The 21,888-nt window shown below is 57.7% G+C and overlaps 1 protein-coding gene across 3 annotated transcripts in view; it reads right to left on the bottom strand.

Moving 5' to 3' along the window:
- NAV1 (neuron navigator 1) overlaps positions 1 to 21,888 on the bottom strand; it is a gene marked incomplete at its 5' end in the record, with an annotated part of 148,322 nt that overhangs the window by 64,978 nt on the left and 61,456 nt on the right. For all 3 annotated transcript variants that reach the window (XM_079696769.1, XM_079696771.1, XM_079696770.1), the window contains 2 exons: positions 12,747 to 13,112; positions 17,268 to 17,370. In XM_079696769.1, coding sequence (XP_079552895.1) covers positions 12,747 to 13,112; positions 17,268 to 17,370 — 469 coding nt within the window. The remainder of the gene's footprint in view (positions 1 to 12,746; positions 13,113 to 17,267; positions 17,371 to 21,888) is intronic.

Here is a 21,888-nt window from a genome sequence, read left to right as displayed (position 1 = left end):
TCCCAGGAGACTGTGGGAGGCCCTGGTCGTCTCCCTAACAACAGTCTCAAGGCAGACGGGGCAAGACTAGAGGCAAGAAAAGAAGAGAAAGACTTGCCAGGAAGTGCCACGTGGTCTGAGTTCCCGTTTCACCTGTCTGGGCCCTGACCGCACCCCTGATTCCTGGTGAGCCGGGGAAGTGAGACCCCTCAGAAGACTAGGTACCAGGGCAGGCTCTGTCTCTGGACCGATGCCTACTCCCCTCTTTCCCCTCAGTTACGAGGCTGTTCCCTCCTTTAGGTAGGAAAGCCTCTGCCCCTGCACAAGTCTCGGCCAGCAGACAAGCCCCCTCGGCCCACGGGGGAAGCTGGGCCCGGAGACTCCTGCATGTCCTGGCCGCGCGCACCAAGCTGGTAGCCTCTGGGCAGACAGAACAAAGAGCATTTCACCACACAGAGAGGGGTGACGAGAATCAGACCAGCATGCGGGGAGGCGGGGGGCGGCGAGTTAGCCGGTGTCCACACTGGTGGGGCCTCACGCTGTCCGTGGGGAATGACCTCACCACATCTCTAATCCCAGCTTTTACAAACCTACCCCCGGGTCCCCCGATGACCCCACTGAATTCTGGGGAATCATCTGTTGTGACCTTGATAGAAGAAATCTATAAAAATCATTCCCGGCCTCTGGGTAGCACGTTCACATCATAAAATAGGATTTCATTCTCAAACAACCTAGCGAACTAGGGTGAGGCAGGTGTTGGTCTACTCTCCACTTGCTTTAGGACATTCAAGCTCAGGAAGGTTGGGAGCGTGGCCTTAGGTATTCTGGCCACAGGCACAGGAGCCGTGATGACGTGGGTCCCAGGCCAGGGGCTGTCGGATCCCCGGTGGACTTCTTGGCGTCTCAGGGAGGCCCGGGCCTTCAAGGGCTCCCTGTGCATGACCCTGGCGAGCTCTCTCCTCTCTGGACCCATCAGGGCTGTGCCTGAGCCCCGCACAGACGCACTTCTCATGGCTGGAGATCTGGAGTGTCAGAGCCGAAACAGCCTTAGAGCTCCTCTGGCTCGGCGCCCAGGTGTTCGCGAGGCCCTTCTGCAGACCCAGGCCGCCTGGCTCCGGGGCGGGGCTGCCGCTCCTTTCCAACTCCCTCCCCAGGGCAGCCTGGGCTCTGAGGGAGAGGTGGAGGGTGGGTGGGAGACCAAAGCCCAGTCCCAGGTCCGGCTGAGATGTCCCTGGGGCAGCAAACGAGCCAGCTGGAGGAGGGGGTCCCACTCCCAGCTGTGTGCCTGCTTCCCAAATATTTACACAACCTCTGAGGAGGCCTGCCTTCCCTGCCACCCTGCAGCTGGGAGAGGCGGCGTCCCGCCAGCTCGCACACAGTGGGCAACTGTTTCACATCCTCCCAAACCTCAGCGTCTCTGTGTGGTTCTGAGAGCGCAGGACAGATGGGGCGGTGGGAACGGAGACAGCAGGAGGCTGCCCGCCCTCCACAGGGCCTGCCGGACCCTTAGCTGCCCCCGGGCAGACGCGAGTGTGTGTGAGTGTGTGTATGAGTGTGAGACCCCCCGAGGACAGCGCAGTGATTTCAGGTTAGCCGAAGCGCCCGCTGACCCAGGTTCCCCGTTCCTGAGCTGGAGCTCCAATCTCTGCCTCCCGCCCCACCCCGCCCCGCCCAGATGATCCCAGCAGCTTCCTTTCGCTGCTGGGCAGCCGGGCAGACCCTTTGCAACACGCGTCAGACCTCATTGCTTCTCCGCCTGGAAGCTGCCTGTGGCTGCCCCTCACCTGTGCTACCTGGCCCCTGGCTACACCCTGACCTCATTTCTGATCACCGTCTGTCTTGTTTATTCTGCTTCAGCCACACGGACCTCCCTGCATTTCCCTGAACACGTGCCCATTCTTGCCCCAGGGCCTTTGCACATGCTCTTCTGGGCATCAATTACTGGAGAGTTCGCCCTGACCACGCTCCCCGACAGCCCCCACCCACCACTCTGCGCCTCACCTGCTTCACCTTCCTTTATGGCGCACAGCACCACCTGACCTACCACGTATTTACCTGTTGGCTTGTTTGCCTTCTCTCTTTTGTATATGAGTTTAAGAATGATGACTTTTTCTCCTGCTGTTCCCCCAAGGGTCTGTACAGCAGGTCTCCAGAAGCACTTACTGACCCTGTGAATGAGCAGCATGAGGTGGGCGCTGTCCTCCCCTTTCCTTTCAGACGGCGAGGCTAAGTCCCTTATCCAGGGTCATGCAGGCAACAGCGGCAAACCAGGGATAAATCCGGGGCAGCTGGACTCTGCAGTGCCCCATCGATGGCGCCGGTCTAGCTCTCAAGAACAGGAGACTAACCACAGGGACTGCAGGAGCCACAAGGGATGGGACGGCTGCTGCCACCCAGACCGCAGGGGCGACCGCTCGGAGTTGGGAAGGGCAGGACCTCACACGGGGACCGTCCGAGGAAAGGTGAGCATGGGCACAGGGCGCCTGCAGGGGCCTGCCGCTCAGAGGGGGATGGTGACAGGCAGGTGACAGCTGTGCCTCCTCTTCTAGTGACACTCTGCAGAAAGCTGCGTCCTGGGAGCCTCTGCTGCCGGAAGTGCCACCACCGGGCTCCGTCCACGGAGACAGCATTGCTCCTGAACTCTGCCCCTTGTCATCAGACCCACAGGGGCCGAGACAGAAGCCAGACAAGGAAGAGGAGGCTGAGAGATCGAGAGGGGTGGCCAGTGAGAAGCGGGGACAGGAAAGGGGCTGGACGGGGCTGAGCGGTCAGGAGCAGAGGGCAGCGGCTATGGTGGAGGCGTGTCCCCGGGTCTGGCTGGAGACGCCCCACAAGAAGGAAGGGACAAGGCACGGGGCAGACCCCTCTTAATATTTATTTACTTATTTGGCTGCGCCGGGTCTTAGTTGCAGCATGCTGACTCTTAGTTGCGGAATGCATGGGGGGTCTAGTTCCCCGACCAGGGATTGAACCCATGCCTCCTGCACTGGGAGCGCAGAATCTTCCCCACTGGACCACCAGGGAACTCCCTGGACCCCTCTTAATACGAGCCGGCCAAGGCGGACAGAGCAGGCGGGCTGGTGAGACACTGGTCCCTCCACCTCTCAGACGCTCTCCGGCCTGTCTGGCTGGCGCACGCCCTGCCCTCTACCAGGGAAGCCGGTGTGCACACAGCCTCTTTGTATCCAGCCCCTCACACACGTGTCTGGGTGGCTCTCGCCTCGCCCCGCCTTGGCTGCACATCCCGCGCACTGGCTCTGTTTACCGCCCGCACCAGCCCCAGCATCAGCTTGTCCACCCGTCTCTCCGTGACCCTGACCTGTGGATCCGTGAGCATGGGTCGGTCTCTACCATAGCTGCCCGCCTGCGGCCTCTCAGGGCCTGACCCGTTCTGCCTGTTTTCCAAATGCAGACCTTAATGCGTCCGCCTGTGCTACAGCTCCAGCATGGCCCCAACGTACGGGCAACAGCAACTCAGTCCCGCAGCCTCTCTGGGGCAGCCCGTGCACAGCTCAGTGGGTGGGTGCCCAGCCTGGCCTGCTGGCCTTTCTTCAGCCACAGTGAATGGTCCTTTGCTGCCTGGCCAGAGACATCTGATACCCCAGAGGCCAGAGCTGGCCCCTCGCGAGCGTCCTGGGACAGCTCAGCCTCTGAGCCGCGGTCAACAGAGCCTGTGTTCATGAGGCGCGCGGCGCTCCTTCTGCCCTTGCCCTGAGCTCCGACTGTGGCTGCTCTGTGGTTTGCAAAGCATGACCCTATCTCCTTGAAGACGGAGCAGTCACTTAGGGGCCTTCCGGGAGGGGGCCTCCAACAGCGTGGCCTGCTGGGTGTTGAGGGGAGCTCCTTCTGCAGTGGCAGGAAGGCCTGTGCCCCCCGCCCCCAAGCTAAGGGACACACATACTACACACACATGGAGGCAGCGGGCGAGCTGGAGAGAGCACGGGATGGGGAGGGCGTGGGGAGGGCAGGTGTCGGAGACGCCTGCTTCTGCTCCCGTGCTGCCACTTTTAAGTTATGAGCTCCTGGCCAGCCAGTGAAGCCGAGTTCCACTTTCCTCGCTTGTAAACTGGGGAAAAGAATACCTGATTCACAGAGCTGTTAAGATTAAATAAGACAGTGCCACATAAATGTTGTGTAAACCACATGTGCCGTGCAATTGTTAGAGAATTATAAAAGCACAAGTTACTACAGCACAAATTATACACACAAGTTCCAGGACGACCCCGAGTCGGGTAGCAGTCACACTGCAATGGGGTGAATTTGGGGAGGCTTCCAGCAGGGGTGGTGGGAGGAACCGGGCACAGACAAGTGAGCGACTAGGTATCAGCCCCCAACCCCCGAGCTGGGAAAGTCCCCCTCTGCAGGCAGCCTTCAGACCTTCAGAGCGTTGCTTTTCTAGGCGCCGACAGAGAGAAGGGAGGGAGGTAACATTTGCCGAGCACCTGCTGTATACCTAGCACGTTATTACAATGTACTCCATAACATCCTCACGACGACCCTATTCCCGTTGGACCAGCCCCCCCAGAATGGACGCACAGCCTCCCCAAAGCCTCAGAGCTGGGATCTGAGCCCACTCCAAACGTGGGCTCTTCCTGTAATATCAGACTGCATGGAATTTCCAGCACTCCACGAGCCCAGCTGGCTCATCCCAGAACATAAGGTGTGTGGGTGGGGAAAGGAGGAGGCCGACAATGAAGAAGAGACAAGTGGACAGGCAGGCAGGCGGGCAGGACTGGTGCGGAGGTGCCAGACCCGTCTCAACGGCTTCTGCAACCCTTATCCGTCTTGACTGTCAACCAGCTTGTATATCATCAAACTCGGGGAAAACCCAGCAGCTCAACTGTAGGTTACTAGGACACACCAGAGGGGCCCCTCCTCTGCCTGCATCCGTCGCCTTGGCAACCAGCACACATCCAGCTGCCCCTCTGGAATACCTGGCTTACTCCAACCTTCCAGCGACCCTGTTGGGTCTGAACAGACCCTGTACCCCCTCGATCCCAACAGACCAGGAATCTGACTCCACAGCCTCCTCCCTTCCCATCTTCCCTCTTTATAACTGATGTCCCTTGTATCCCACCTATGTCCCCTCTGTACTTACTGTTCCTGTAAACACAGACACAGCCGCTCTGCAGGCACCTGTGACTCTCAGCCTGTGTGAAGTAGCAGAAAACACCAGGATGCAATGACCCTGGGAGCCGCCCTCAACCAGTAACGACTGGGAGTCGAAAGATAAATATCCAGGCTTCCTGGCCCTCTGGGTGGGCATGTAATCCCCCAGAAGCCCCAAGCCCAGCTGACCTCAACAGTGGTCACACAGAACGCCTCCTGCACTGGCTTCCTTCTCTCCCTGACCCACTTCCCCACCCCCATCAGTGCTTTCTGGAATCACCTCCCAAATAAACCACTTGCACGCAAATCTTTGTCTCGAGGTCTGCTTCTGGGGACTCCATCCCAGGACACACTTCATGTACAACACACGTGTTTGAGTGAGGTACAGACAGCCCCGTTAGCCAGGTCACGGCGGGAAAGGAACCATGGTCACTTGCGCGGTCCTGTGTGCAATTACTCTGCTACACTGCACAGCCACATGCTGGACCCGTGGCCGGGCGTCTCCAAGCCACACAGGGGCACCCTTTGCCACACGGTAGCACTGCATGAACAGGCAGAAGTGGGTCAGGATGCCGCCATCCTGCTTGGTAAACCACTTAGTTTGTCATCCTCCCAGTGAGGCTCAGAAACATCATGTTCAAGCATGAAGGTTAACACACACTTTTCCAAATACTGTCTTATCTTTCAGAAGGTGCGTGTGACAGCTTAGGGCCACCAGCTTGCTACCATCAGTCACCAAATGGCTAACATCTAACACTTATTATATACAAAGTAAACACGTTCACTAATTCGGTGCTCGCACCAGCCTTACAGACCAGGGTACCACGACTCTCTGCTTTTTCTAGACAGGGGAACTCGGGCAGAGGGAGAGCAGGCACCCACAGCGACACACAGAGCTCATGAGCAGAGCCAGGGCTCTGTCTAGCCGTGAGCCGTACTCCACACCACTCTGCAACCCCGCCAGTCCTGGCATGCCATGTTGGCAAGCCTGTGCTCAAAGGCCGGTTCATTTAACTCTGCACCACAGGACGGAAAGAACATCAAGACGCTGTAAAAAAGCCAAACAAGATCACCCCCCTCAACAGAGTCAAAGCCCAAACTCTGTGAACTCATCTGTCAAGCTGAAGAACTCTTATGTGGATACTCTAACAGCCCCTAATTAAGACAGAGGCCACCAGTTAAATGAACAGAACCGTAAGTTGAAACCAGAATAAATATTTCAAGCCGACAGTTCTTCGTACTTTTTAGAGCACTCTTAACTCTTTTCCAGTTCATCCTCCCAAGGCACAAATGATGACCTTTTTACAAATGAGCGAACGGAGACTCAGAGGAGTTGGGGACTTGCTTAGTGCCACACAGCAAGCTAGAGGGGGGCTCAGGAGGGCGCCCCGGATGCTCAGATGCTCCTTCCCCTGAACCCAGAGAAGGTCAGCCGAGGCCACGTGCGGGAAGCTGCAGGTCATCGTTAGATGTTACCCCCAAAGAGGCAACAGCCACTGTCTGCATCAACTACACCTCACTTCTGCTGCTGCCATGGATACAGCAGGCAACCTCCTCCCTTTTAGATGTGAAGCCCTTCAAGGGCAGGAACTGATTCCTTCCTGAACTTGAATGCCGGGTCCTCCCCAGGATGGCCCCCTACCCCGCTGCCCCAATCCTTGTGTTCCACGGGCAAAAGCCCGGCCTGGTCCAGCCGCCCACGGAGTAGAATGCCTGCCAGGAAACAGAAGAGACAGGGGCAGGGGAGGAAGACTCTCCTCCCTGCCCACTCACATTCCAGAGTCCTCCTCTCTCTGCACAAACCCTACAAACCCAGCGCCCCTTGCAGGAGGATTCTGTCCCTAAAGGGGGCGGGGTTTGGCATCTTGGGATCAGCCACCTGGAGCCCAGTGAGTGACGTTTCTTCTCAGGAGGGGGCTGCCCAGGCCCAGGCCACTCAGCAAGGCGGGAGGGTTTCTTTAAGGCTTGGGCTCCTGCCTCTGGGAGCAAAAAGTCAGCCTGGGAGGAGACCGGGGCCTACAGTTTATTTTATTTGACATTTTTCAACGTCAGGACACTTCAGCACCAAGGAGGAAACGAATCCCATCTGTTCCCGAGCTCCTGAGCACGGTTCAAGAGGACAGGCTGGGGAAGGAGGGGACGAAGAGGGATAGGACAGGCGCAGCCAGCCGCCACGCGGAGCAAGCACCACCCGACGATGGAGCCCCGCCGTCCCCCGGCACACCCGCAGGGCTCTGTCTAAAGCTCTGCGGCCCTTGGTCGAGGTCCCCAGACAGCGGTCCTGCCAGGACTGCAGAGATTACTCTACACCAGGTGAAGGGCGCCCCCGGGAGGGCGTGACAGCAGCGCCGCTGGTGACGCAGCTGGGGTTCCTACCCACCCAGACCACCATTTACACAGACGGAAGGGGAGACAGTGAGAGGCACGTCCAAGTCAAAGGAGGGAGGGGCTGGAGGGCACACACACCCCCGTACGCACGCCTCCCTTTCCCCGCCGGAGCCCACACTCACCTCTGTAGGTGCAGCATCCCCACCTCCCACCCCATCACTGGGGGCTAGGCGTGAGCAGATGGCTGTGGAACTCATCTCCTTATTTAGATTAAATTCCAGACCATCTTATTTTTAGAAAAACAAATTCCTTTTCTCTTTTCAGGAGGTAAAAATGTCCTGAGCTGCCACCTAGGACAGCCGGCAGCCAAGCTGATGCTGTCCACGGTGTCAGGCTCTGGATGCCACCCTGCCAGGACCGTGCAGATCAGTGCAGGTGCCAAATTTTTAAGAGGATCGTTGACAACCTGAGAGCTTCCACAGGAGGGTAACGAGGACAGGTGGGATCTGGAAAACTGGGTCATTTCAGGAAGCACTGAAATGAGCTGGGGACCCTTTCTTTTGTAGAGAAGAGACTTACCTGAACCACCATTAAGAACATGTTGAAATGTTCGGATGAAGACTTCCACTTAATCTGTTTTTCTCAGATGACAACATTTGAACCAATAGGCAGAAGTGAAGCAGATTTCAGGTGAATACTTAAACGCTTTTTTGTAATCTTATGCTATTTGGAGTGGAATAAGCACCCCCTGGCACTGTGCCCACCCAAATCAAGGCTGAAAGATGCTGTCGGGGTTACTATGAAGAAGATTTGTTAACTTTATGGGAAGACAGACGAGCCCCCAAATCACTGAGAAGTGTCAGAAAAATACGGCTACCTGAGGTAGGAGAGGTAGGCCGGGCATGAGACTTGGAATTTGTATTTTTAAAAAGCCCCAGCAGGGGGCTTCCCTGGTGGTGCAGTGGTTAAGAATCCGCCTGCCAATGCAGGGGACATGGGTTCAAGCCCTGGTCCGGGAAGATCCCACATGCCGCGGAGCAACTAAGCCCATGCGCCACAACTGCTGAGCCTGCGCTCTAGAGCCCGCGAGCCACAGCTACTGAAGCCCGTGTGCCACAACTACTGAAGCCCGCGCACCTAGAGCCCATGCTCCGCAATAAGAGAAGCCACCGCAATGAGAAGCCCACACACCGCCATGAAGAGTAGCCCCCGCTCGCCGCAACTAGAGAAAGCTTGCGCACAGCAACAAAGACCCAATGCAGCCAAAAATAAATAAATTAATTAATTAACTTTTTTTAAAAAACTAAAAAAAAAAAAGCCTCAGCAGCTATAAAACTCTTGGAGAAAAACATTGGGGAAAAGGTTCATGACCCTGGATTTGGCAATCATTTCTTGGCTATGACACCTACAGTGTAGGCAACAAAAACAAGAGATAAACCAGACTTGATTGAAATGAAAAACTTTTGCGCATTAAAGGGCACCATCAACAGAATGAAAAGGCAACCCACAGAATGGGAGAAAATATGTGCAAATCATATGTCTGATAAGGGATTAATACCCAGAATATATAAAGAACTCCTACAACTTAACCACAACAACCAAACAACCTGATTAAAAAATGGACAAAGGGTTTGAATAGATATTTCTCCAAAGAAGACATATGAATGGCTAATAAACCCATGGAAAGATGTTCAACATCTCTAGTCATTAGGGAAATGCAGATTAAAACCACTTCATACCCATCATGATGGCTGTTATAAAAAAACAAACACATGGAAAATAACAAGTGTTGGCGAGAATGTGGAGAAAAGGCAGCCCTCATGCACTGCACGTGGGGATGGAAAATGGTGCGGCCACTCTGGAAAACTGTATGTGGTTCCTCGAAAAAATTAAAAATAGAGCTACATATGATCCAGCAATTCCACTGCTGAGAATACACCCAAAAGAATAGAAAGCAGATTCTTGAGGAGATATTTGTACACTCACGTTCATAGCAAGCAACCCAAATGTGTATCAGTGGGTAAATGGATAGACAAACTGTGGTCTATACATACAATGGAATATTATTTGGCCCTAAAAGGGAAGGAAATTCCGACTGCTATCACATGGATGAATCTTGAGGACATGATGCTGAGTGAAATAAGCCAGTCAGAAAAAGATAAATACTGTGTGATTTCCAGTTCTGTGAGGTCCTTAGAATAGTCAAGCTCATAGAGACAGAAAGAGGAAGGGTGGGGCGGGGGCTGGAGAGGGGGCTGGGGAGTCAGGGTTTAACGGGTGCAGAGTTTCAGTTTGGGAAGATGAAAAAGTCCGGGGGATGACGTCAGTGATGGTGACACAGCAATTGAATGTAATTACCAGCACTGAACTCTTAAACTTAAAAGCAGTTAAGATATTAGCCACTTATAAAACCATATTTTACTATAATTGCTTAAATATATAACTTCAAGTATATGATGGTTTTAGCAGCTGCGTTCCCTTCCTCATCCTAGTTTGTTGAGCTTCAGTTTGAAGAATCTGCCTTCCCTGAGCTCACCCAGATGGGCAACCCGGGAAACGTCCAGGCATTTGGATGGAGCGGGGAGGGCTGATTCCGGACTGAACAAGGGCTTGGGAAGAGCCCCAGGTGGGCGATCCTCCAGCAGGGGATGGACGGGGGGCACCGAGAAAGCCTCGGGGTCACTGCCATCCTCCATGTCTCACCTGGATGGCCTGTGACTGTGTCAGCTGGGGTCGGGGGGAAGGGGGGAGCGAAAGCCCAGCGGTGAGCCTCACCTGTCCTGCTCGCCCAGTGTTGAGCCTTCTGGGAGTCAGGAAGTGAATGGTCATGGGCAGTGGCCAATGGGGAAGGGATGGGCTGTCACTGGTAGGTGAGAAGGGAATAGCCCTGCCTGTTTTATGAGTAGGAAAAGCAATTTTCTTAGGAGCAGGACGTTTTCTAAGTTACAAAACCTGGATGGAAACCACAGGGGGAGAGGGAGGACCAGAAGGGCTGGGCAAGTGTGGCTCAGGTTTGCTGGAACCTAGGATGCCCTGCTTCTAGTGAAAAAACACAACACTTAACTGTGAAAACACAAAAATGAGGAGTGATTGGTTATATTAAAATTACTGGGGGTTATAAATGGATTCCCCTCAACTCTGACTGCTTAAGGGCATTGAAGGATGGGTGTGTTGACAGTGCTGGTGGGGATGTTAACGCCAGAGCCCCCTTAGAACTGGCTTGTTGAGAGTTGCTGCTAATCGCAGACTGACCGTAAAAACTCATGTGAAATTATCTTGGCACCAGCACTGCAGTTCGCAGTGAGGTCTACTTTGTGGGTACCACCACTCTGTTCTGTATTCCCTGCGAACCCCACGCTTCCCCAGGCCTGACGGGCATGAGTGCACAGGGAGGGAAGGTCCCATCCATGCCAGTCTAGTGAACTCTGCTTTTGCACTGATTCAGGAGCACACACACTGTCCAGAGGAAAGAGGACAAAGAAAAGGTGCTAGAGGCTGGGTAAAAGGCGTCTTTCCTGGCTCCCCCGCCCAGCACTCCATACCCACACACCCCTGAATCTATGTCCCCAGGATTGGCCAGCTGCTGCTACATCTGTCGTTGCTGCCGATTCTGATGGGGCTCTGCTGCACTGCCCAGTCCCTGAGGGCAAGCCTGGGACCCTCAGAGGGCAGGAGTCCCTCCCCTCCTTTAGAGGGTGATTTTAACAATAACAGTAACAATAATAATAGCAATAAAAACAAACTAACATGGATTGAGCATTTACAAAGAGCCAGGGATTATCCCAAGCACTTTACGTAATTAATGCATTTAACCCTTATCATCACCCTGAGGTAAGTTCTACTATTATCTGCACTGGGCAGATAGACAAACCGAAGCCTAGAGAGCTTAAGTGACTTGCCCATGCTCACAGCTGGTTAGGTGCCAGAGGTCCCACCACCTGCTTCAGACTGGGGTCTCTCCAAAGGCAGAGCCCTGGACGTGGGAGCTCTCTGCCCTGTCCAGCTGGGCGATGTCAGAGGGCAGGGACCTAACACTTCCTCAGAGGAGAAGAAGGGCTTCCTGGGGCAGAGGCTGTGCAGAGCAGCACCAGACGCCAGGCTCTCCTCCACCTAGCCCAGCCTCTGCACCCTCGAGGAGCTGGACAACTGTCTCCGGCCCCAGGCCCATGCTGGCGGATCGGAGCAAGAGGTGGGCCGGCCCCTGGGGCTTACAAGAAGTAAACAACCCCATTCATGAGTCACTTGTTTTGCTCCAAAGCAGCCTGTCATCAGGACAGGCCCTGCCAGGTCCAGTCCTCCCAGTACATCCCTGGGGTGGGGAGCAGTGGACAGCCTGGAGCTCAGCTACCTTCCACTCCCTTCCAGCTGTTCACTGGGGAGCGGTAGTTCCGAGGGGTATGGGGAGGGGCACTGCGGCTACCCGTGTGGTCCCTGGGAGGATCCAGCAAACCAAGAAGGGCGAGTGGAGGTAGAGCCAGCCGGAGATGCCTGAGAGCTTCCAGAAACTGTGCAGTGCTCTGGTCTCAGCTCTTGGACCCTGAAGTCCCTAGCAATTCTTTCTTCCTGTCCTCTCCCCTCATGTCCCAGACTGCCCCCCCACCGGCAAGCTGCTCCACCCCTGCAAGCTGCTCCCCAAACCCAACCCCCTAAAAGCTGCTCCACAAACCCACCCTGTCTATGGGGCAGAAAAAGATGAGAAGAGGAAGACGGGAAAGAAGGGTTTGACGGAGGGTGCCGAGTCTGGGTCAGACTCGGAAGTTGCAGCGCTGGCAGAGGTTTGCAAAGGAGGAAACCAGAGGAGGAGGAAGGGGGCCAGGGTGGGATGGGGATAGGGGTTGGGGCCCAGCGTTGGAAGGAGAGCTAGTACTGCGCTCCGCTCTCCAGCGCTCCCAACACACGCCCTTGGCTTCTCTTCTCAGTAGTCCCTCAAGGGAAAGGGACCCTGTCACCCTGACTCTCAAATAGGGAGGTCAGGCTGTCCCACGTGCAGGCGTGCAGCAAAGGGATCCTCCAGGGCCCGGACCACAAGCGGGTCGGGGGCGGAGACCAGACGGAGGGCGGGGCTGCTACAGAATGACAGCCGCAGGGGCCAATGAGGGGGCACCTTCGCTGACCAATCAGCTCCTCAGACGTCGCCCCCGCCCACACCCCGCCCAACCTCAGCAGCCTCGCGACCGCCCACACGAGGCCCCCCACGGTCTCCTTGTCACAGCACAGCTTCCTTCCCCCCACGCGTCCGTGGTCCCCTCGCCCTCCCTGGGGTCCATCCGCCCTTCTGGCGTCCGCGCGCTGGACTGTCCTCCCCCCAGCTGCCCACGGGCCGCTCCTACCCGGTGGTGATGTCGTCGTCCTCCGTCATCGTTTTGCCCATGAGGTCGCTGTCGCTCATGTAGCCGGACTTGAGGTCCACGTCGTCCGAGTCCAGGGACTCGACCAGCTCCAGGCGCGAGATGTGGCCAAGTTTGCTGGGGGAGCGCATGGGCATGGTGTGCGCGTAGTGCGCGCGCTCCCCGTGCATGTACCAGGACGGTGGCCCCTCCGAGCGGCAGCTGCCGCCCACCGACGGCGCATCCCCGGCCTGCAGCCGCGGGCTGGACTGGCCGTAGCGCCAGGAGAGGGGCGACGAGCGGTTGGACAGGCTGGACACGCTGCGGGGGTTGGCGTCGTCGCTGTCGTAGCAGGTCATCTCGAGGGAGCTGGGCGGGCGGAAGGGCACTGGTTACTCTCCAGTCCAGCGCTCTGAGCCCCGTCCTCGGGCGGCTGTAATGCCTCCCTCCACTCTCCCGCCCTCCCGCCTCTGCCCGCCTGCCCGAGCTCCTGGGCCTCCGGGAGGCCTCTTAGGGTGTATGTTGCCCTGAGGTGTGTCAGCTCAGGTTGGCAAAGGAAGAGGCCGGTGAGCGCTAGGGAAGGAATCCCGTACACAGTAAGGGCACAGGTTTTATAATATGGCCTGGGTTTGAATCCTTTTCTACTATTTATTAGTCAGGGGGCCGGGGCAAGTCATCAACCTTGCCAAGCCTCCATCTCCTCATCTGTCAAATGGGGATAAAACTATAATAGCAACTTTATCATATATAGAGTTGTAAAGACCTAACACGGTGCCTGATATACAGAAGGTGTGCAATGCACGGGAAGGGGCCCACGAGATCTGGGGGAGTCACCTGAGACTGGAAGGCCTCGCTCATTCATTTTGTTCAGGGGGTCTAGCACCTCTTTTCTGTTAGTGAATTCAGGGCTAGTTGCTTCCCAAACCAGAGACAGCAAAGTCAGGAGTGGGGTGTGGAGCATGTAGGTCCCCGAAAGACTAGCCCCAGCCAAGGCGTGGGCATCTGGAGAAGCAGCGGAACCTCACCAGAGAACAGAGCGGCCTTAGCTGGACAGAGGGGAGAACGTGGGAAAATGGACGGAGCGGGTGAAGCCTCAGGCCCTGCTCGGCCAGGCCAGGGAAGCAGGTCAGTGCTAGATGGCCTGAGCCCAGGGGGTCTGGAGCTGGGGAAGGAGATGCCTCTCTCCCTCAGGGGCCAAGGTGGCTGCTTGGACAGGCAGAGACCCACAATCCCACCCCAAGCCTAGCGGTGGTGCCAGCCCAAATCAACCACACGTGGGGTCTCGGTGGCTTGGCCTAAGTAGAGCCAGACAGGGTTGAATAAATGAGATGGGATCTGTGGGCCACGAAAGCTGGGCGGCAAAGGAAACCTGAGTTACAGAGCTCAGGAATCTGTAATCTGCAAACACACCCATTTCTCAGTCACTCTAGGGGGTCAGATGGAGTGAGACACTGGTTCTTCTCTTCTTGTTTTTGTGAAGTTCCTTGAAAATAACAAAATCCTCCAAAATTGTCTCTGTCAATCCTGAGAAAACAGAGTTTTATTTTTTGATCAAAAACTGGAGGGAGCTGTATGGGCCTTGACCCTGATGGTGGTCCCTGCAGAAGTCCTGTGGGTGAGCAGGGGACCAGGATGGGCAGGGCAATCAGTGACCAGACTTCCTGGCCTGGTGCACACCCAGCTTCTCCCCTTGGGACTTCCTGTCTGTCCTGTGTGGTACCCTGGGTACTTTCCCTTTCTAGTGACTCGGACCTCGGGGGAACGGCAGTTCCCTGGGTGCTTGTGGTCCTGGGGGAGGGGGAGCAGCCTGCCTCGCTCACCGCGGCGGGTTGCCCTCTGCACGCCCTGGCGGGTGCTTGGCACTCAAGACCGCATGGGCGGGGGTGAGCCCAGGACGGACGAGCAGGCGAGTTCTCGAAGTGAGACTCAGTACCGGGCCTTGTGCAGCAAGTAGGGGCTTAGTAAAAACAAGCTGACCGTGACAAGGGGGCGAAGAGCAGAAGGAAGAGGACAATGACGGCCCTGGTGACAGGACGATGGAGAGCTTCAGGGGAGCCTGTTTTGTAGCAAAACTAGCGTCGCGTGTGGGTGTGCCGAGCGCCAGGTCCCTCGGTTCTGTTCCCGGCTCGCGGCCTCGACCTCACTGCTCCCCTTGGTCCCCAAACACACCTCCAGACACCTCTGAGTCGGTGGCGGAAATTCTAGCTCGAACTTGGGTCCCTGATTTCCAGTCCTGGATTCCACCCTTCAGTCTTGCTCCTCTCTGGGGAGGACGTTTTTCGGGGTGGAGGGCATGGTGGGCCTGGGGTGGGCTGAGGGCGCAGTTCCACTTCCTCTCCGGCCGCAGCCCTCTGACCCAGACTCTCTCCTTGCGGGGGAACAAGCCAGGGAAATAGAGGAAGTCGGATAGGAGGAAAGGTTTCTGAAAAGGAACCGAATCTAGAGGCAGCCTGTGAGCTCCAGGGTGAAAATAACCTTGCTGGACACGCTCACTGGACTGTAAGCTCCTCCAGGACAGAGCCTGTGTTTGTCCTGCACTCGGCCGGCCGGGCTCTCAGCTCGCTGGACGCAGAAGCCACCCTGATCCGCTCGTGAGACTCTGGCACGGGACCCCTTCTCCGGAGGCCCCCGCTGCACCTTCTCTAACTCAGGGCATGTGTACACGTCCTGTCCACTCCCAGGGCCGAGGGAAGGGCTGATTGATGGGAAGCACTTTAAAAAGTAAAAGAACCGTAAAAATTCAGGGAATCATTGTTCTGGCTATCAAAGCGTGAACCAGGAATAATATAAACCAAAGCCTAAGACAGGAAGTGGCTCTGGGTCCACAGTAAACAGAAAAACCAGCTTCAGGGCTCTTGGTTCTTTTCCCATAAAGGGAGAGAGAAGCCAGAGGCCAGAGGCGCTGCCCACACACCCGTCAACTTTAGGCAAAAGGCTTCTGGCCTCTTTCCCACTCTGCCCCCAAGCAGAAAGCAGCAGAGCCTGCCTGGGGTCAAGGTGCCTTAACCTGGGGGGCTGGGGGCTCAGAGGTCGGGGCACCAGGAGGCTGGGGAGCTGGGGGCTCAGAGGCGGGGGAACAGGAGGCCGGGGCTGCTGCGGCTGCCCTTTCCCTGTGGCTGAGTCATCTGGGGTGTGACCCTCTCAGGAACGGAGCTCTTGCTGCCTTCTTTGGCATGGGGCTGGCGGGTGATTTGGTGCTGAGCACTGTTCCAACAACCTCCCTGGCTGGGGGAAAGAGGACATTCAAGATTTCATCCACTGGGTCCTTAAAATGGTGAGCCAAGCCAAGCCAGACCCCTGTCCCACTTGGGTTCTGCTCAGGGCTGGGAGGGCTGGAGGCTGGACACATATGTAAAAGGACCTGAGTCCCAGGGCCTCCCAGAGCCCCACCATCCACTTTTTTTCTCAGCCCTCCCTGATCACATCCCTTTCATCACTATTTGGGGTCCTGCTGGCCCGAGCAGAGGTAACCCCCGAGAGAAGAGGCTTTGCTTCATCATGTAAAATATTTCAGACATCTGGGAGCAAAGGGCTGCGTGTCCAGATGGGATGGGGCTGGGCAAAGAGTGTGGGAAGGAAGGAGGAGGGAGTCTCCGCAGGGGAACTGGAGCCGATGGGTGGGAGCCACTGAGGCCAGACTTCAGCTCCACTTCATAGTCACAGCCACCCCACAAGGAACGGATGGCTGAGAGGTAATGAGTTCTCTGTCACTGGAGGTATGTAAAGTTGGTCTGCATATAACTTGGCCACACACTTGGGCTAAGAAAAGCCCTTTTCACACTGCCCCTAGATCCCAACTTTGCTCTCATTTTCCAACCCCAGGAGATGGGGAGGAACCGGCTTCCAGGCCCCTTCTCCACCTTCCTGCTGCACAGCCCCCAGGATTTCTCAATCCTGGCTGTTTGCTCTCTACCCCCCGGGGTGTAGCCCGGCTCTCTGTCCCCCTTGGAGCTGACAGCATGAGCTCATCCAGGCAGCCCAAGGAGCCAGCGCGGGAAATTCTGAGTCACGGCAGAGCCTGAGGCCAGGACACCGGGCAGGGAGATGCTGTGGGAGGGGTCCTGGCGGGGGCTGCGAGGCTCGCGGGGGGCAGGTGGAGGGGGTCTGCGTGGTGTGGAACCTGGGCCACCGTGCTGGCCACCGGCTGAAGGGCAAGAAGGAGGCTGGGTGTCAGAAGGGCACGTGGAAGCTCCAGGACAGGAAGAGAAGGGTAGTTAATGACCCCTGTGACCACGAGGAGACGGGCACCCAGCAGGGACACGGACGTGGGAGATCACAGCCTGAGCCCCGTGGCGGCTCCGGCTTCCCACCCCCCCTCCAGCGATGCTCCAGCTTTAATGAAACGAAACCTGAGTCTCCAGCAGGAGACACCAGGCAAGGCCACGCTCCTCCTGTGGACACGCGGACGTGGCCCCGGGGTCTGGGCGCGCACGGCTCGGACGCCCACCGACCTCGCACGCTCGGGCCAAGGTCGCAGGCCCTGCCCCCCAACAATGGGAGGAAGAGGGGGCAGCTGGCTCTCACCTGTGTGTCACCTGGGACCCTCGCAGGCTGGACATGGTCTCCTCCAGGTTCTGTCGTAGATCCAGGACATTCTGCACCGTCCTCTTTCTCTGGGACTCCGGATCTAGAGTGGGGAGAGGACAAGCTGGATGAGCATAGAGGACTCACTGCTGGGCCGGGAGGTGGCAGGTGACCATATCCCCAGGGGACCGGTCCCGGGGGCACGAGGGTCTGCCTCTCAGGCCTTTCTAAGGGCCCTGGACATGCCCTGGAGTCCTGACGTCCCGGGCCTGGACGGGGGCTGCAGGCACCGGCCTTCAGTGTCTTCCCAGAGCCCCGCGAGACCACCCCAGCCTGGCGTCACTTTGGGGGGCCCCGCTTCTCCCAGCAGAGGCCCCGGCCCAGGCCCCCACGGTCAGGGTCAGCCGGAAGGTCTGCCCGAAACCCCATCTCTGGAGATGTGTTGGTAAATGTTTAACAACTGGCTCTCGGAGGTGGGGATGCCCAAATGGGTAGTGCTGGCCAGTTTCTGGGGTATAAGTACCCCACTGTGAGGCTGCCAACATGATGTCGCTGACCCCAGAGTCAGGGGGAGGGGCTGAGGGTTGGCTCTAGGAGCTGGTGTGAGCCTGCCCCAGGCTGGGAGCATCTGCCGCTGGGGTTCAGGGGAGAGTTTGCCCAGAGCCCCTGAAACGCTGGCGGGCAGGGGGCAGTGAGCAGCCATCTTCCGGGGCACAGGCCGAGTACAGGGCATCCAGACCCCAGGCCAGCGGTGTGAGCCCAGGTGAGGCTGTGTGGGTGCAGCCCCACTGCAGACCCTGCACGATCTGGGTCATGGAACCCAGCCTTGGTTTCCAGGCAGGACTTTAGCCTGGACAGAGGCGACTCCACCACAGCAGACAGAAATGTGCCCCATCGCCTTCCCAGGGCGGAAACATCCGAAAGCCTGAGGGTACCGAGCATGAAGAGACTCAGGGGCTTTCCCCTTTCCTCCACCTATCCATCCAGGGAGCCTCGATGAAGCACACACCACAGTCCACCCTGCTCCACGGCTTATCGGGGACCTGGGACCCACAGTCACTGAATGCAGGCAGATCCCCCAATGGGGAAAACCCCAGAGCTCTGACCCCACAGGCTACCGGGCCCCCGATCCAGACCCTCGGGGGCCCTCCCCAACCCAGACCCAGCAGGAGTGTGCAGCTCTGTTAGCTGCCGAAGGGGACGTTTCTGAGTCCCTTCAGGAGGCACTTTTCCCCAAGCCTAGGTCCGGCCGGCTGGCAGGCAGCTGCCCTGTCTGGTAGGCAAGGTGAGGGCTGCAGGAAGCCTTCCTAGAGCCTCGGAGGCACCTTTCCAGAGAACCGGCTCCACGCTGAGCCCAGCCACCTCCCTTTCCTGGGGGCGTGTGGGCGCCAGTGCCTCTTTATCCTGGCAAGGGTCACGTGTGAGCTGCTCCGTGGCTGTAATGATGGCTTGGTGTGGAGAACAGACAGGGACCCTGTCTGTGTACGTATATTTTTAAAGCTTGCTCCTAAAAGGCCTATGTGGGGACCAAGATGGGGTGGAGGGGCTTCTGGGCCAGGGCAATGCTTTCCATGGGTTTGGCAGAGGTGAGGGAAGAGGTGCACACGACTCCGAGGGGTGAGCGTCCCCGAGGAGGGGACCAAGGGTGACTCGGACACCGTGTGTGGCAACCCCAGGCAGGCATCAGCGAGGTGGGGCCTCACAGCACATGGGGGAGCTTTGTGCTGCTGCCCCATTTCACGGAGGAGAAACTGAGCCTCAGAGACAGGGTCCCACGCCTCACATGGAGCACAGGGCACAGTCAAGTCCAGGAAGAAGCTCACACTTCTTTGCATCGATCACAGGGCATCTCGGCATCGCTGGCACCAAGCCAGCGGTGGCACAGAGCAGGTGCTCGGTGACCGTCTCTAGAATGGATGGATGAGACCACAATAAAAACACATAAAAAAAGAATGGATGGATACGTGTCCCATTAGGAAGACGTCTTTTTTTCCACAAGAGTCCTTGGAAGTGACTCAGTCCAACATGGTCACAGGAGGAACGGGAGGCTGAGGTCAGGGACAGGGGCGGGGGGACGACTGGCTGGAGGTGCAGAAACGTATCAGTGAAGAACATGTGGCATCAGGCTGCCACCCCAGGTGTAGGTGGGCATGCGGGGGTGGGGGGAGGCGGGGGCAGAACTGGGGACAGAGCTAGGGGCCCTGGCTCTGCTCTCGGCCCCAAGGCCTGGAGAGCCTGCAGAGGTGCCACCCCACAGCTCCCGCCGAGCCCCAGCAGCGTCCCCTGGTGGCCATCTCGGGCATGCCACCCTGCTCGTTAAAGGCTCAGCTCAGGTGCAGCTGGTGGTGAGAGTCTGGCTGTGTCCACATTCTCAGGTGACAGGCCCATCTCTGGGGGTGCAGCGGGAGTCCCAGGACGAGAGGACTGAGCTGCATGTAAGGGAAGGCCTCTGTGGCTCAAGGAGCTGCAGACCCTGTGCCTGGGCCGGGCGTAGGGGGAGGGGGAGGAGGGCAATTTGATGTTCACATCCCCGACCCCAGAAGCAAGTCTTTAAATTTTTCGCTTTAAAATATGAATAAGCTGCATTTGCAAAGGCATTCACCCCCCCACCCTACCCACCTCTGACCACCAACCCATAACAAGCTTCACCCCTTTCCCACCATCTCTGCAGAGATCAGAGATGGGGCGGGGAGGTAATCGGGGCACACGTGACTTTGTGACAATGTTTTGTTGGCTGAGTCATGATGCCTCCATGCGTCTGTCAAATGTCAGGTCTGGGTATGGGGGAGAGGCTGGAGGAAATAGAGCGGCGGTTGGGGGGAGCCCGGGAGCTCCTCTCCGGCCCCCGTGTGGGACAGGGACGCACTCAGGACGCTCCCAGTCTATGCAGTACCTTCGTGCAAATGAGGAAAAGGGCCCCTGCAGTGTGACTCAGCTCCCGCCAGGGTCCTCGCCGTGGCCACAGAGCACACCTCTCCCCTGGGCTGGAGGCCCTGATCAGGACACACCTCGCAGCCTTCCTCCGGGGGCCTGGCTTCTCAGTTCCTGCAGGACAGGGTTCACCCGCAAGAGGAGGGCGTGGTGCATGCCTGAGTAAGCATGTGTGCCTGTGTGTGTGCGGGTGCATGTACGTGTGTGCGAGAAGCAGGGCTGGGGGGAGGCAGGGTAGGGATCCCAGCAGTCATGGGGTGACGAGGAGGTGGGGCGGGGAGCACGAGTTGTCCTGACTGCCGCTCCAAGCCTCACCCTGCAAATGGAGCAGCCGGGAGGATGTGTGTGCTCCCCGAGCTCAGAAGACGCAAGCGTCCTGCAACCCAGCCGTCACCACGGTAACACAGTCGCCACAAACAGCATCCTCCCAGCACGCGCGGGGGCGGTGTTTCTTGTAGGAGACCACAGACAACCTGCTGGCTCCATCAGGAGTCCCTGGGGTAAGGACCAGCCACCAAGGAAACCTGACATCAGGTGCGCATATGTGCACACACACACACTCGTGCAAATGCACGCAACACCCACTCACTGAGTGTGCACCACACGGTGGGCTCAAGACTAGGCACTTCCCATGTCTGTGTGACTCCAAAGCTCTGTTCTTTCCAGGACAACACAGGGCCCCAAACACGCACACACGCCTCCAGACACACACCTCCCCAGGGTCCAGCTGGCAGTGGAAACCCTCACATCAGAATCATGCACACTCCGCTCTGCTGTCCCAAAGACGTGTGCGCGGAGAGAGCTGTGTGGACGTGTCCCCTACCGCAGGTGTGGAAGGAAAAGACCAGGGCACAGGGGTCACTGGAGCTGGAGACAGGGCGGCACCCCGGGAGGCTGATGGCAAACAGGGTCCCTTCTGCTCTGGAGTCAGAACCAGGGAGACAGGCTTCTGGAGGGCAAGACCGTGAAGGGCCAAGACCCGGGGCGGGGGGGGGAGTGCCGTCGGGTGGTGCGGTAGAGGGAACGCAGAGCCTGAGGCATGCCCTCCCAGCACGTCTGACCTGGAGCGAGGCGTCTCACCACTCCTCTGAGTTGTCCGCTCTATTAAAGAGAGAGAACAGCGAACCCGCCCGGTGGCACAGTCGGGAGAATTAGAGCTGAACCGGGCGCTTGGTGCCCAGGAGGTTCTCTGCACGAGGCAGCTCTAATTTGTCCGAAGGTACAGCGGGGGCGGGGCGGGCAGTGGGCACACTCAGACACCTGCAGGTGGCAGTGCCGCTCCTGCAGGTGCAGCTCAGGTGGACCCCACCTTCTCCGCTGGGATTCGCTCACACGTGGAGGGGTCACCAGGCCCACCTCCCCCTGCACTGCAGCGATGGTACATCTTCATCCCCAGTCCCTGCGAGCCCGTCTCAGTCGTGGGAAGTGCTGGGCCTCAGGGCCCTTCTTCGGCCTGTGATCTGAAACCTGACGTAATGGGCACGAGGATAAGGACCCCAAGAGATTTAGGGGCCTGCAGGAAGGAGGAGGGACTCAGCAGTCAAATTTCCCCAAGTTCTGTACAGCTTTAATTACTGGCTGACAGTTAGGTGAACCGCTGTAACTGCCTGGTGAACTCTTAATTACTTGCACTGCGTCTTGGAGCGCATGTTCACTTTAGCCCGGGGCAGGGCCTCCAGAGGACTGCATC

The sequence above is a fragment of the Hyperoodon ampullatus genome, assembly GCF_949752795.1.
Source record: "Hyperoodon ampullatus genome assembly, chromosome: 2".
Lineage (NCBI taxonomy): Eukaryota > Metazoa > Chordata > Mammalia > Artiodactyla > Ziphiidae > Hyperoodon > Hyperoodon ampullatus.
Note: the sequence above shows the minus strand (reverse complement) of the source record. Positions and strands in the feature narration are given on the sequence as shown.